Source organism: Protopterus annectens, chromosome 3.part1, assembly GCF_019279795.1.
Source record: "Protopterus annectens isolate FY-2018-M chromosome 3.part1, PAN1.0, whole genome shotgun sequence".
NCBI lineage: Eukaryota > Metazoa > Chordata > Ceratodontiformes > Protopteridae > Protopterus > Protopterus annectens.
Genome location: NC_056732.1, coordinates 950,165,884 through 950,181,789, shown reverse-complemented (window position 1 = coordinate 950,181,789; position 15,906 = coordinate 950,165,884). Strand labels below are relative to the sequence as shown.

The 15,906-nt window shown below is 41.6% G+C and overlaps 1 protein-coding gene across 1 annotated transcript in view; it reads left to right on the top strand.

Annotated features, from left to right (window-relative positions):
- The window catches only part of RTTN (rotatin), a 3,641,098-nt gene that overhangs the window by 1,819,783 nt on the left and 1,805,409 nt on the right, over positions 1-15,906 (top strand). The window contains exon 32 of the mRNA XM_044067142.1: positions 12,673-12,801. Coding sequence (XP_043923077.1) covers positions 12,673-12,801 — 129 coding nt within the window. The remainder of the gene's footprint in view (positions 1-12,672; positions 12,802-15,906) is intronic.

Sequence of the window (15,906 nt, the reverse complement as noted above, 5' to 3'; positions counted from 1 at the left end):
CCTTGCCTCCTTTCAAAGGCATACCAGACATTCCTCCTCAACAAAGAAAAGAGGCGCACAAACAAATTTCTCTGTTGCTCCAAATAGGGGCCATTCAACCGGTGCCTGTGCCAGAAAGGGGCCTAGGATTTTATTCACGCCTGTTCCTAGTACCAAAAAAGGGGAACACATGGAGACCAATTTTGGATTTATCTATCCTCAACACTTATCTGGACATTCCCAAGTTCAAAATGTTGACGTTACAACAGCTTTTACCTCTGCTGGGCAAAGATCACTGGATGGTAACTCTGGATCTCAAGGAAGCTTACCTTCATGTTCCTATCAGACTGGTTTGCAGGAAGTATCTGCGTTTTCGAGCTGGAAATTTTCATTATCAGTTCTCTGCATTGCCCTTTGGCTTATCTACTGCGCCCAGAGTATTCACAAAAGTTCTGGCTCCAGTGATAGCTTTTTTCAGGCTAAAAGGAATACAAATCTATCCTTATTTGGACGACTGCCTGATTCTGGCTCAAGAAAGGGATGTTCTTCTTCAGCATTTGGAATATGTGATAGCAGTGCTAAGATGCCTAGGGTATTCTGTGAACGAAATAAAGTCCAGTCTAGTACCCTCTCAAGAAATGTGCTTTCTGGGTGTGAGACTGAATACAGCAACCCAGATGGCCTTTTTAACCCCGGACAAACAAAAGAATCTTTCTCTTTACTTCCATCAACTATCTCATCAGTCCGGGCTGACTGCAAGGACAGTCCTTCAAGCCTTAGGGTTCATGGCATCTTGTATTCTGGTGCTTCCCAATGCCAAACTGCATATGAGGAAGCTGCAATGGTATCTCAAAACTTATGGACACAGCACTGCCAGGATTTGGACACTGTCATTCCAATAATACCTTGCATTCAAAAGGAATTTTTGTGGTGGGCTCAGGAATGTCACCTAAACAAGGGACTCTCTGTGACCCGGCCAGAGGCGAGTCAGATTTTAACGACGGATGCCTCAGACACAGCTTGGGGAGCTCATCTGAATGGAAAGTGGATACAAGACAAGTGGCCTGCCAGACTACAGCATCTACATATCAACATGAAGGAGATGTTAGCAGTCCAGTTTGCATTAATGGCTTTCAAGGATTTACTTCTTCCAGGACAGGTGTTGATTCTGACAGACAACACAACTGTCATGTGGTACATCAACAAGCAAGGGGAACACATTCTTATCCTCTATGCAGGCAAGCAATGATTTTGTGGGAGACTGCTCTCAGTTTGCAACTAAATCTTCAAGCAAGGTTTCTGCCAGGAGCACAGAACTCCTTAGCAGATGTGTTAAGCAGGCAAATCATGGATCCCCACGAGTGGAAACTGGATCTTCATGTATTTCAGACATTGACAGTGTCCTGGGAACTCCAGACATAGATCTGTTCGCTTCTCCACTAAACCACCAGCTGCCAAAGTTTTGCACGAAAAGGTTTCATCACACAGCCTGGAAAGTGGATGCTCTTTCTTTCAGTTGGAAAAATCTTCATGTGTATGCCTTTCCACCTCTGCCTCTCCTTCCAAAGGTACTCCTGAAGGTCAGACAAGACAAGCCAAGGATGATTTTAATAGCTCCAGATTGGCCTCGGCAGCATTGGTACCCATTGCTGAGGAGTCTGGTAAGGAAGCCTCCTTGGCCCTTACCTTTGATTCCACACCTATTGTCTCAGAAGGACGGGCATCTACTCAATGTCAAGCTTCACTCTCTTCATCTAACAGCCTGGCATATTCTGTTTTAAGCCATAACAGGTCTCAGCTTCCTCAACAGGTTTTGAAGGTGATTATGGAAGCCAGACGGCCTAGTACAAGGAAAGTGTACGCAGGAAAATGGAAGAGATTTTTATTTTGGTGTGCAGCAAAGGATTTGGATGTTTCTGAGCCAAATTTGAGTGTGGCTCTTCAATATCTTACTGAATTATTGGACAAAGGTTTGTCTTTCTCTTCCATCAAGATTCATGCTGCAGCAATTTCAGCTCACTATGATTGTGACCCACCATTGTTTTCTCATCCTTTGTTCAAGCAATTTCTTAGAGGGGCAAAGAATATAAGACCCCCACGTAGAGCTCCTACTCCTGCTTGGGACCTCAATTTTGTGTTGGAGAAACTCACTCTACAACCTTTTGAGCCTGCAGCTACTGCTGAAATGAAATATTTGTCATGGAAGACTGCATTTTTGTTAGCCATTACTTCTGCAAGAAGGGTGTCTGAATTGCAGGCCCTTATGGCAGTTGAGCCTTTCTTAATTTTCCATAAGGATAGAGTATCTTTACGTACTAATCCTTCCTTTATGCCTAAAGTGGTTTCTAGTGTGGCTTTAAACCAGACTATTCATTTGCCTACTTTTTATGCAGATCCCCAAAATAAGGGAGAAAAGATTTTGCATACTTTAGATGTACACAGGCAGTTGCGTTATTATTTAAGCAGGACTAAGGATTTCAGACAGTCTCAGCAGTTGTTTGTCTCTTTTGCTTTGTGTTCTCAGGGCAAGCCTGTGTCAAAACAAACTATTTCTAAGTGGATTGGGTTTTGCATTGCTTTCTGTTACTCCCATCATGGCAAAGAGATTCCTGCTGGGATTAGGCCTCATTCCACTAGGGCTACTGCCACTTCTACAGCATTTCTAAGGGGGGTGGCAACTAAGGATATTTTAGAGGCAGCTACTTGGAGTTCAGTGCATACATTCTCTAAGCATTACCACCTTCCTCTATACTCTAAATCTAGGGCTGGTTTTGCCACTGCTATTTTGCAGGGCATGTTGTCAGCTCCTGCTTCTTTGTGATTTTGCCATCCTCCCTTACCTCTGCTTTGGGATTCTACCCAAGTGTTATGACTGCAGCAATGTGAGATGAAGAACATAGTACAGTTTTGTACCTACCATAAATGTAGATGTTCGAAGATCCACATTGCTGCAGTCCAATTTTCCCTCCCTCCTTCCCCTCTGTGTTTGGGGGTGGTGGTGTGGGTGAGATGGCTGTACCTTTCTTGTTTTGTATATATTGTATATGTATTTGGTAAAGGGGAGTTTGGTGTGTTGTTGGTTTTTGGTTTGGCCTTATCTTTTTAGGGTCTTCTGACATCTGGGGCAAGAAAAGACTGAGAAAATGGCGTCGGTCATGCGCATTTGTACTCTGACGTACTGACGTCAGTCTAATGCGCCTCTGACCGACGCCAGCCTAATACTTTGGTATTCGGGCCGACTGGGACAGCGGACTACCCAAGTGTTATGACTGCAGCAATGTGGATCTTCGAACATCTACATTTATGGTAGGTACAAAACTGTACTTTTCCATGGAACCGGTCTAAACAATCCAAATTGTCACCGACTGCCATCTCTTCATTGGAGTCTACAACTTCTTCCATGGTGCCGTCTATTCTTATGGAACCGACGAAAGTTACCACGGTACCAACTCCTTCAGTGGTATCTAAGACCCTCTTGGTACCAACAATAGTTTCCCTTGTAAAACAGGTCACTTCCCCCCCAACACAAGCTTTTGGTCAATCAACCTCTGTGCAGAAGGTCGAATCCATTGCCAGGACTTAATATTCCCCATCTATTGACCGCTTTGTTGGGCAGCAGCTCAGTCATTTTATTTGAACGTCCAGAGTCTCCATCGGGATGTCTGTTCCCTCCACCAGGAGCCTTTCAGAGCTTGATGTAGTTAGATTGGTCGATCAGCTGTTGGTGTCCAGAGGTATTCCAACCCTGTCTAGGACCACCCTCCCATCTGGATCCGAGGTGTTTTCTCCAAGTACTCCAACTTATCTTCCTCTTTCAACCTCCCCGCAAGATTTGGAGCCCTCAATGCCGAAGCCTCTCCCAGTGCCAACTTCTTCGGTACCAATGGTGGATCTCACATTACTGCTGGAACTCACTCTGTGGACCTCAGCTCAGTCAGAGCCAACCCACACATGGGACCGTGGCTTGGCTTCCGGCTTCAGAATCCCTACTATGGCACCATGTTTTTCCATGGCTCCGTCTACGGTTCCATTTGCTTTGATAGTTCCGAGTTCTCTCATGGCTCCTTCTCTGGAGGTAGGCTCATTCGAGCGGGGTGTGACCCCAGTTTCGAGGTTGTCTTTCTTGGTTAAAGGCTCCCATCTCTCTTCAGGTGGGCCTGCCTTTTATATTATGGAGAGAGCACTCGCCTCAGCAGGCTCACAGTTGACACCCACTCCATTGGAATGTCACATCTGTGTATCCTCTGGCTCACAGCTGTAGCAGTCTGTTACATTGGAGCAGCGGGCACGGGAGCAGCAAGACACCCTACTGCAGGGTGCCCTCTCTTTGGAGTTCTCCTCAGACCTCCCACCTGATGACCCACCCCATAAGAGATTGTGCAAGGGGAAGCACGTTGATTCTCCAGAAGAATCGCTCACTGAGGATACAGATTACGATGAAGAGTAAGGATTCCCTCTGTCACCCCCTGAAATCTTAAAGCAGAGAGATGACTGGAAGCTTAACAACTCTTCCTCCAAGGAGTCTGTCTTCTTGTAGGCTTTCCATGCACGACCTTCTACTTCCTGAGTGACTCTGCCTGAAGATGAGTTAGTCAGGCTCATCTTGCAGCATGATTGGAAGGCCCCTGACACTATTGAGCCAATTCCCTGGAGACTTGGCAAAATTCGGTCTCCCCCAGAGGATCAAGCCCACTGGTGCAAGGGTTTAACGGTAGATGCTATGGTGGTGGCGGCGGCCACAAAGAAGGAACTCACAGAGGACAGTCCTACTTGTCCATACTACAAACCAGGAGTCTTGGACATTGGACAGATTGGGGAAGTGGGTTTATGCTTCAACGACCTTTACCATATGGTCATTGAATTATTTGGCACATTTCACTCATCTTCAAATGGACCTGATCACTGAGCTGTGAGGAACCCTAGCAGGAGCAGTGTCTGATGAGGTACATGATAAGGTTGCCTCCCAGCTTGTGACCCTAGAATCCATCTCTAACTCGCCCATGTGGTTGATTGCACATACAACCAAAGGGGTGGCCAGAGCAGTGGGTTCAGGCATTGTCATGAGACGTCACACCTGGATGCACTTGTGTGACTTCGCGGACCCCTTCAAGTCTTCCTTTGTCAATGCTCCCGTTGATGCTTCTTTGTTTGGCCCAAAAGTTAAAGGCACATTAGACAGGTGTGAAAAGGATGGAAAGACCCTCTCTGCTTTGGGTGTGCGTCTTACCACTCCTCAACGATTCCAGGGATCAGAGGAGTGGAAATATGTAGTTCAAAAAGTTCCAATGGCCTTTTCAGGACACACGTAGCGAATTTTCTCCATGGGACAGAGAGGAGAACTCATCAGGAAGATGCTCCTCCCGTGGCAGAGGGAGCCCGCGCAAGCAGGTCTCCAGAGATTCTTTCTCTGGGCAACCCTATCACCTCTCCTGAGGAGTGGCCCAATTGGTTACCTCTGGAGGCAGTCCGGGGATGATTCTCTCTGCACCACTTAGCCTGGCTTTCAATAACATCAGATACTTGGGTGCAGAAAATAATTACCAGAGGTTACCATATCCCCTTCGCTCTTTATCCAAGGCCACAAAGGCAATCCCCGATGTTCCACCCAGTCAAAGGGATGCAGCAACTTAAGAAATTCAAAGCTGCTCAAAAAAAAGTCATCCAAACAGTCCCACCAGACCAAATAGGATCCAGATTTTACTCAAGATTCTTTTCAGTGCCAATTCTGGAGGCCAATTCTGGACCTCAGTATCTTGAGCAAGTTTGTCTGACAGACAAAATTTCTGGATGTCACGGTTCAGTTTATTCTTCCATTTATTATTTTATTTAATTTCCAGTTTGATGACCAGGGAGGTCCACTGGGCTCTAGGAGCCCGTTTTCAGTGGAGGCCCGGGGAGAAAAGCTCCATAAAACATAGTAGACATTGTAATAGTTAAGCAATTAGTACATGTTATAAAGTTAAACATAAGTAAAGTAAAATAACAACATAGTATAAAATACAATGCATATTTACATGTTTATACATTAGAGAACAGTAGTACAGAGTCACCATAGTACTGAGGTTTTAAATCATCTGAGAATGGTATTAAAGTCACATTTGTAAGAAAACAGTAAGTAAGATTGATCTCCTATTGGGTAAGGTGGAAAGATACTTTATGTGTATAGATGTATGCATGCATTAGGCAGGATTAGGTAGGTAGAGTGCAATTGCATTTCCTGTTATTGGAGAGGTAGGAATGGAGCTGGGTTTTGAAGTGATCAAAGTTTTCAGAAATTCTTAGAGAAGGAGGAAGAGAGTTCCATTTTTTGGCTAAGGAAAAGGATAGAAGAAGCTGCACCACTTAGCATGGCTCTCAATAACATCAGATTCCTGGGTGCAGAAAATAATTACCAGAGGTGGGTAACATCGGGTGTCTGGTGAAAGATGATTGGATGTGCTTGATAGATCTTCAGGATGCGTATTACCAGATAAAAATTGACAAGCGCTCCAGAAGATACCTCCACTTCCAGCTGGGAACCAGTCATTACCAGTTTTGCTTACTGCCCTTTGGTCTCATCACAGTTCCCAAGGTGTTCACCAAATGCATGGGAGTGGTAGCAGCTCATCTGAGGCTTGAAGGATTCCGGGTGTTTCCATATTTAGACGATTGGCTTCTTCCCGCCCTCGCCAGGCATCTACTGCTTCATGACTTATACTACAATCTAAAGCTGGCAGAGTTCTTAGGATTTCAATAAACCAAAGAAAAGTCAAAACTGGCACCCACTCAAAGCATAGAATTTGTAGGAGCAACATTCGACACAAGATCCTGCATGGTTGCTCTACCTCTTCACAGACCACAAAGATTAAGGTCACAGCTGCAAGTGATACTCTCTCTCTAAAATAGTCTTGCAACTATTAGGGTCAATGGCAGCAACAGTCACCCCAGTTCCCCCGGCGTGATCCCACATGAGGCTGCTTCAGTGGATCCTAGTGTCACAGTGGTCTCTGTTAACACACCCAATGCCTTATCCAATCCGCATAACAAATCGATGCAAGCAGGAACTGAACTGGTGGATGAAGCTAGAAGAGGAGCTATGGAATTGCCCCTTTTCACCCCCTCAGCCCAAGACCGTAGTGACCAAGCATGCATCCCTGATTGGGTGGGATGGGGGCATTTTCAGGGAAAGACAGTCTAAATCACTTGGTCCCGCTTGTGACAAACTGAAATGCTGCCAGCCCAGCTAGCTGGAATTTTGTAAATAATTATGTCACTTGAAAATAACTATATAGAAATGTGACACTGCCAGCCCAGCTATCTGGAATTTTGTAAATAATCATATGTCATTTGTGAATATTAATATGATCCATAGGCTTGTCTTACAAATATAAGAGAAGTATATGTTATGTGGATATTAAACTACTGGCGCAGAAGTGTGTGTTGAACTGTATGTTATGTATTGAGCTTCAGTAATGTAACTACAGTGTACCATACTGGAAAAGAACAGAAATGGATGTAAACTATATACCTGTGCAAATGTATGTTTTAATGGTAGAAACTGGAACATACAGAATTAACTTGCAAAACCTCAAGAAAATAAGTGGAATTATTTTACGATTCTGTTATCTCTGTTTCAGCTCTGAGCAGACACAATGTCTAGAGTTAGAGTTTTTTCTATTGTCTTGAAACAGAAATAATTACTAGGCTTTAAATGTAAAGTGTTTTTATTGCTCTGTGACTTCGTAGCAGCTGCACATCTGAGAGAAAGGTATTTTTCACAGAGAAATGTTAAATGTTAAGTTTCTGTTAGCCTGGGAACTGAAGGTAGCCGGCAAAGAGTGATGTCATCCAAGCTAACCCAGCAGTAATGTGTATTATTAATTTAAGAACTATCTCAGAGAGTGAGTCTATGCATTTTGTAATGTCTTTGGACCTGGAAACATCCTCTCATCAGCACTTGCCTTGCTAATAGTAAGTAACCAGGGTACAGTAATCTCTCTTAGATATAGATAGGAATATAGTAAAGGTTAGTTTAGATGTTTTCTGTATTTGAGACTGTCCTGCAATGTTGTTTTAAAATATTTCCTGTGATTCTGAGCTCTGTAGTCATTTTGTTCAGTTATTGAGTATTGACTTGTTCTTTTATTATTTATTATTAAATATATTTAAACCGTGTAATTGCGGCTGGTTTATTTAGAGATATTTAAGCTCTGAGAGTACTTACATATGTATCTGGTGACACTGTGTAGGCCACTCCTAAATAGCCTTGGACTTGGTCACACTTACCATTTGGATAATAGTAACATCACACAGTAGAATTGGTCACCCTTTGGGAAGTAGCTGATAAAGAGCTGGTTGGTGGCAGTGATAACTACTTTTTAGTCTGGGCAAAAGGGGGCATACCAAGTAAACCTGTGCCAGCCTTTCTCAAGACAGCGAGTGAGTGTGTGTGTGTATATATAAACCAAATCTCAAAGTATATGTGTCAGCTACTTGTGCAGGGACACGAAGCATTGGTTGGACAGAAAGGGTGCTGGAGGTTTTGGCTGGACTGTTCAGCTGAGATGTTAACCCTATAGCGGTGCCATTGAGGAGTCTTGTGGATCTGGAGAGAGAGAGGGAGAAACCAACCCCAGATTGACTGATCTCTGTGTGCGCTTAAGAAAAATTGTACTTTACTGTGTGTTTACTTGTCATGCTTCCAATGTGTATGTCCCTCACTGGTGCTAGTGATGAGGATTGAGGCTCCTTGATTACTGGACCAGTACAGGGGGGAATCACACCCCTTAGAGTCCAATTTGCATATCAATGTCCTAGAACTGAAGGTGGTGCTTTTAACATTGCAGGCATTTCAATTTGCCCTTCCATCAGGGACAATTGCTATCCAGTCATACAACATGTCGGTCGTCTGGTACATCAACAAACAGGGAGGAACCAGATCTTATCCGTTATGTCGGGAAGCCCTGAGAGTATGGCAATGGGCGATTGCCTCCAACTGATTTCTGATATCAATACACATTCCGGGGACTTCCAACGTTATTGCGGACAAACTGAGCAGATGCATTCTCCTGCCTCACGAGTGGTCTCTCAATCCCATAGTAGCAGTGGAGATCTTTCGTCGATAGGGTCAGCCTTGCGGCAATCTGTTTGCATCTCCCACAAACCACAAATACAGCAGCTACTTTGCCCTAATCCCCCTATCTGGGGGAGTTCCAGAGAGATGCTCTTTTTCACGACTGGCCCCCAGAACTCATTTATGCCTTTCCTCCTTTTCCCGTAATACCAAAATTTTTAAAGAAAGCGCAGCGGTTGAGATGCAAAGTGATCCTCATTGCACCTTATTGGCCCCATCAAGTCTGGTCCCCCCTTTCTCTGGCCTCACCTAGTTCACCGTCCGTGGACTCTGGACCCAACTCCATGACTGCTGTCTCATCCGCAGGGGTTGGTCCATCCCAACCTACAAAGTCTCAAGCTGACCGCTTGGTATCTCCACTTCCAGTAGTTGCCAGGCAGAGTAATCTATCTTCCCCAGTACAAAAGATTCTTCTGAATTCCCATAAACCGTCCACCAGGAAACTTTATCTTAGTAAATGGAGCAGATTTGTCATCTGGTCTCAAGGAGAAGGAGTTGACCCTTTTTCAGCCTCGATTAATAAGGTGCTAGAATATTTATCAACTTTACTGCAATTGGGAGCCTCAGCTTCTACTGTCAGAGTTAGCGGCTATTTCAAATTTCCATAATGCCTTTGATGAATTTTCCTTGATATCTCACCGCCTTTGCAAAACCTTCCTAAAGGGAGTTGTGCATTTGAAACCACCTTTTAAAGAGCCCATTGAACCTTGGAATTTGATGTTAGTCTTATTTATTTATTTTACATTTGTTAACCGGAATAGTCCGACTGGATATATGTCCATTTTCAGTAGAGGCCCGGGGAGAAAAGCTCTAAGGGTCATAATACACATACACATAAAGAACTTTTAGTAAATAGTAGTTACAGACATGAGCAGTACAAGTATTATATACAGATAGTATTATCTTATTACTGTCAGGATTAAGACACAGTAAGTAGCAGTTTATACAGTTTACTGTTCCTGGTATGGAGAGGGTAGATAGTAAAAAAACATTTATAAATTGGAGGCAACTAAGAAATAGAGAGGACACTAGTCAGGGTTAGAACAAGGACATAACCAGTGTGTTTTGAGATAATTTTTGAGTTTGTTTTTGAATAAGGTTATCGATTTTTTAGAGACTTTGATCTGTCAGCCCTTTGAGCCAACAGCCACCTGTGATATCAGATTTTTATCTTGGAAGACCTTATTCCTGGTAGCCATCACTTCAGCAAGGAGAATGTCAGAATTGCATGCATTGTGTGTAAAGCACCCATACATCATTTCTTATAAAGAGAGTGTATCCCTTAAGACTATACCCTCTTTTCTACCAAAAGTTGTCTCAGATTCGAACAATAACCAATCCATTGACCTGCCAGTTTTCTTCCCAAATTTTTCAAACAAAGGAGAATATTGTTCGCATTTCTTGGATGTTCACAGACAATTGCGTTTTTACTTAGAACAAAATCATTCAGGAAATCGGGCCAACTGTTCCTGTCTTTTTTTAGGTACTCGACTAGGCAAACCAGTTTCCAAAGTCACCTTATCGAAATGGTTGAGAGATTGCATCACCTTTTTTATCATCAAAATAAAATGAATCTATCAACTAAAGTCAAGGCCCATTCTACCTGATCAGTTTCCACTTCGGTGGCCATTCATTCTAGAGCCTCCATGGATGACATTTGCGCAGCAGCTACTTGCGCTACCCCACACACCTTTATCACTTATTACAAATTGGATATGGTCTCCAGGGGAAGAGCATCCTTTGGCTCTATGGTGCTCAGGAATATCATTCCATAGGGCCTCCTGGGACATAAAGTAGCTAGGGACTCTGTCCTAACTGTCATGAATGAATGAACATTGACAACATCAGATAAAGAAGTTATATTCTTACCATAATGTTCCATCTGTGTTGTTGATCTTCATTTTTGACATCCCACTCTCCTACACCCTTTTGGAGGTTTGGAACTAGCCCTGGTTCTGTAGTGGGACAGTTGCTCAGACAAAACTTCTGCTTTTTATTTCTGTTGGCAGAACTCAGTCTGAACGGAAGGGAAGAGAGGCACTATGGGTAGCCTTAGCTCAAGAGCTTCTGGCTGGTGCAAGCTTGTTATAGTGACTTGAGTTGGTTCAGAAGATGGAACGTGAAACCCAACTGTCAAGAATGAATGAAGATTGACAACACAGATGGAACATTATGGTAAGAACATAACTTCTTTTTTCCAAAAGTAATTCTTGCACATTTCATTTCTTTGTGTGCTTGACAGGATGTTTCTTAGTCTTTCTCTCCTTTTTTTGGTTTCCACAGCAGTGACACAGTACCTCATTTGCAGAATGGGAGGTTAGTATTCAGATGAGGAAAATAGCAATATGATTTGCTAATGATAAAGGCAGTAGGGAAGCACTGCTTCATGAGTATCAGTCAACCTATATATCGCACAGTGTTCTGTATATCAATGAGGATGAGGCATGTCTTACTGTGAGAAAGCAAAAGTGCAATAATAACCATTTCCTTACTTGCTAACAGTGTTTTCCAAATACTTAAAACATGGTGTACATCCAAAGTTGACAAACTGTTTTTTTTCTTTTATTTTAATACAGTAGTATTCGAGTGTGGTAACAAATGTAGGAAAAGTATAAAATAAAACACTGCTGCAAAGCAGGAATGTTGCAGTTCAATTTCTGGTAGAACAATTTTGATCATTAGCTAGTACTCCTTATAGCACTCCGGCAATGTAATTATCTGTCTTTTGTTGTAAGTTGTTTTCATGTAACCATTTTTTATTTGAAGTATGCAAAATTAGTTTCACTTTTGTTTTCTAAAGCTTCCCGTAGCACTTATTGAAAACAGTGTAATCTGTTATCATGAGCAGAATGCTTATGTTGCTTCTCCATCATCATTCTTATTCCACATCTATAACTTCTAATGCACTAATTCTTTTTCTAGTGTAAAGTAGTCTTTGGCATTGACACATCCTTGTCTTTAAACTAATACTTGGCTTTTCCTAAGGCACTCAACACTCTTGAGCAATCCTAAGGATGCTTTCTCTAAAATGTAAGCAAAACCTCAAATGCTCTAGACTCTTGTATGTTCCAGATGATAACAAGGTAGTTTTCTTACAGTGTTTATTCTTCTGAATTATTTAGAGAATGGACTCAGTATTTGTTATTCTTTAATATCATTCTGAGTTCAGCTTTAGTGTTTTTTTTTTTTTTTTTTTTTTTTTTTTTTTTGAACAAAACATGTCAAATCATGACTGTCTGCCCTACGAATGCTGTACTCTTCTGTCCTACAACACTTTCTCTGGCTTAGTAGTCTTTCTGTCATTTGCACTTTTGGTTTTACGGTTGATGTATATAGATTGATGTGTTTGTGGTGTGCTCGCTACTTTGTTTGGTATTTATTGCATGTTTTGGTTTGTTTGCTGTAACTAGATTGTAGTTAACAAGGGGTCTCTTATGGTTCTCTCAACCTACATTCTCAAAATGAACAAGTAAATAAAATAGTAAGAAGCATTAAATATACACATACAAATATTTCTGTTTAATCATGTTTTGTTTATGAGTGTAAAGATGGCTCATGCTGTGAAAATGTTTTCTTCTCAGGTCATCTCATCTTTTTATGTTGAATGGGGAGGAAATGCATTATCTTTCATGGGAAAAGGAGTTACAAAGAATGCAGTTCTCTGCTTACTTCATATAACCAGTGAAATGAGAAATAATGCCCAACTGAAGGTAAGAGCAGTCATAAAGTAGTACGTTTTAAAGTGTCTCTGTTTTCCATGCGGTTGCCTTTGTATGTGAAAACCATGTTAAATATCAAGGTGTGAATATATGGGTTGGTGTGTTAATCTTAATAATGTAGAGTGGCTTAGTAATAAATGTATACCAACACATCATAAATTGATTTTGTGCGTGTTTTAGTGAGTGGCAGGGGAGGCGTACTAAAAACATTACGCTAGTCTGCCATTCTGCAGATTTGTTAACGTGCACAAAGATGTTATAAGGTTTTTGTACTGAAAATGCCATCTTGTGCTCTTCTACAAATTTGACAGAAGGCATTGATCATTGTCACAATGAAATTACAGATGGATTTAGGAAAATGTTTACCTTTTCTCTGTTTGAAAACTGATAATTTTAAATTGCCTGTTTTCTACTGTGGGCCTTTTGAAGTCTTAAATGCTGCCTATGATTGTTGAAGCTTTTTTCCTGGGTCTCTTACCCTGTGTATTGTTATGATATCCCCAGGTATCATAAATAAATAAATATCCTTAGATGTTTAGGAATTATGGGTTATAAGAAATGTATCTTCTAATCCCCCCTACCTTGTGGATGAACACACTTAGATTTTCAGTAAACAGAAACCGGATAGAAGTAAAAACAATTGTGATATCCTCATAAAATTGATCTTTGCTCAGTATACATTACAAATATGTAAACAGACATTTACCAGAAATAATTTACACAAAATTGTAAGGATTTTTTGTGCAATTTAATTAGAATTTCATACCTTTGTTACATATATAAAATTTCTGCAGTTTTTATGGTATAAATACCCCTCTCTGTGGCATAAAGTAGTAAAGTCATGACTATGACCTTTATGACCCAGGCTTGATTACTAACCTATTCACTGGAGGAGCTGACCTCCGAGGGAAGGAGTGAACTGATGGTGGCTCACTCATCCGGAGGAGTGGTGGGGGTGGGAGGGTCCACTTAACTGGAAGACCGATTCTTTTGGTGAAGAAACAGCATAGTTTGCCCATAGGCTGGAAACAAGTCTGCCAAGCTGTGGTAGTGCTGTAGCCTTTCAGGGGGGAGCATTTTCAGAAACATGGATGGACATGCTCAAAGGAAAGACAGATCAGGGTCTCACGGTACATCTGTGCACATCAGCCACCAGGAGAGAGAGGACCTTAAAGCACAAAACCTTTATGGCTGCCTGGATGATGAGCTCCCTTGATCATTTGTCTCTGTAAGAGGGAATGAATGGATTGACTTGACTGGTAGAAGGCTGATGGTTGGTAGGAAGCAGGTATAAACACATGTAATATTAGTAGTTGTTGTATCTTTGGGCTATTCCCGGTTAGGGGTAGCCACAGCAGAACTCCGGTCCGCTAATGATTGGCAGCAGATATTTACGTACCGAGTTGCCAGCCCTGACGTACAACCTTCAACGAAGGTATGCCCATTCACGCACGTCTCCACACAGAAGACACTTTAGCTGAGAATCTAACAGGACAACGTCTTGCTGTGAGGCGACAACGCCACCGCAGCACTACCACCGCACATGTAATAGTAATAATGGAGTAAATTTATGAATTGGTGCAATGACACAAGATGCAGTAAGTACTGTATATTGCAATAAACATTAGGTGTAACATCCATAAAAACATTAATAACACATTGCCAAAATTGTGGAAGTCTTTATATAATCTACTACCTCTATATTTTCTTAACTGACTGTTTTTATTTCGATGCATTAATCAACAAGAAGATACAGAGTATGTGCATCACATCTAGTAAATCAAGGTAAATGCATATTGATTTCACAGAATCAAATGGAGTAGTTGCTATCTCAGTTTTTACCTCAAAGCCACGTTAAACTAATACAATTTCTCTGTTTTGTAGATAATTTTACTTCATTAGACAATTTGTCTATTTGCATGTGTACCTTTATTTGTTTTACAAGGGTGACTGCACCCTTTCACATCCGGTGTAGTGTTTTCAGTACCACTGATCTATAAATATATCTAGTCTCAGAGATTGCATCAGCTCAGAGAAAAGGGAAATTACTTAATTCCATTTTTTTCTATGTTAGTGCAACCTCAGAGATTGTGTATTTAAAGATCAGTGATGTGGTGGAAAACCCTCACATTGGGAGGGGGGTTGCAGGGTTGTACAATCCCCTGCAAAAACATTAAAATCAAGATTTGTAAGGTACCTGTATCATGTTGGGCTAACAGTGGCAAATAAGATCATTTGCAGTAGACCGGGCAAGATGCAGTTAACATCAGTGAGACCAGGTAGAGTCTTTGTTCTCTTCATGTGGTCAGGGTGATCCACTTGTAGCTGTTTCTTGTCTTAGACTTTGTATTGTTCATCAAACTAAAATCATATGTACAGTTTGCACTGGATACCTAAAATGTTGCATAGACATCCAACAGCCTTGCCAGAATGCTAAGTGAAGTACACTTGTGACACAAATCTTCCTAATTGTAACATAGCAGCTCAGTATTTGTCTCTAACTGGCTTGTGAACAGTTTGTTTGCAAAGTGAAAATTCTTTACATGAAACTCTGCCATACTCACATATGGACCACTCTGTTAGGTATTCCTAAGGAAATTACAAAGTGTAAAACAGACATTTGTAAAACATTTGTATATGCATGTATTGTCATATCAACATATGAGAACACATTTAACTCCATAACAGTAATAATGTCAATGAGATTATGTGACCATTGCTTGCTTGTTCTGTCTTGTGCAGTTTTAATAGTCACCTCTCAAATCAAGCACTATTGACATAGAATTATCATAGACCTGATAGACTGTTTTTATTGCATTGTGTAAATGCTGGGATTTCCCTGTTGATATCTCCTGCTTGTCATCTTTTTGAGCTTTCTATGTTAAGAGGTTACATGTGCCTCCAACCTACATCACTGTCATCTGTTTGGTTGAGAGAGAGAGAAAGAGAGCACCCAACTTCAACCTTTCCAGTTTTTCTGTTGCTCGTGCAGTTTAGATCTGAATCCTTAAATTTGACATGAAAGAGCTTCTGTTGGTATTGCTTAGAAGATTGAAATATTCAGGGAGTTTATGTAGTTATCATATAGGTTCATAA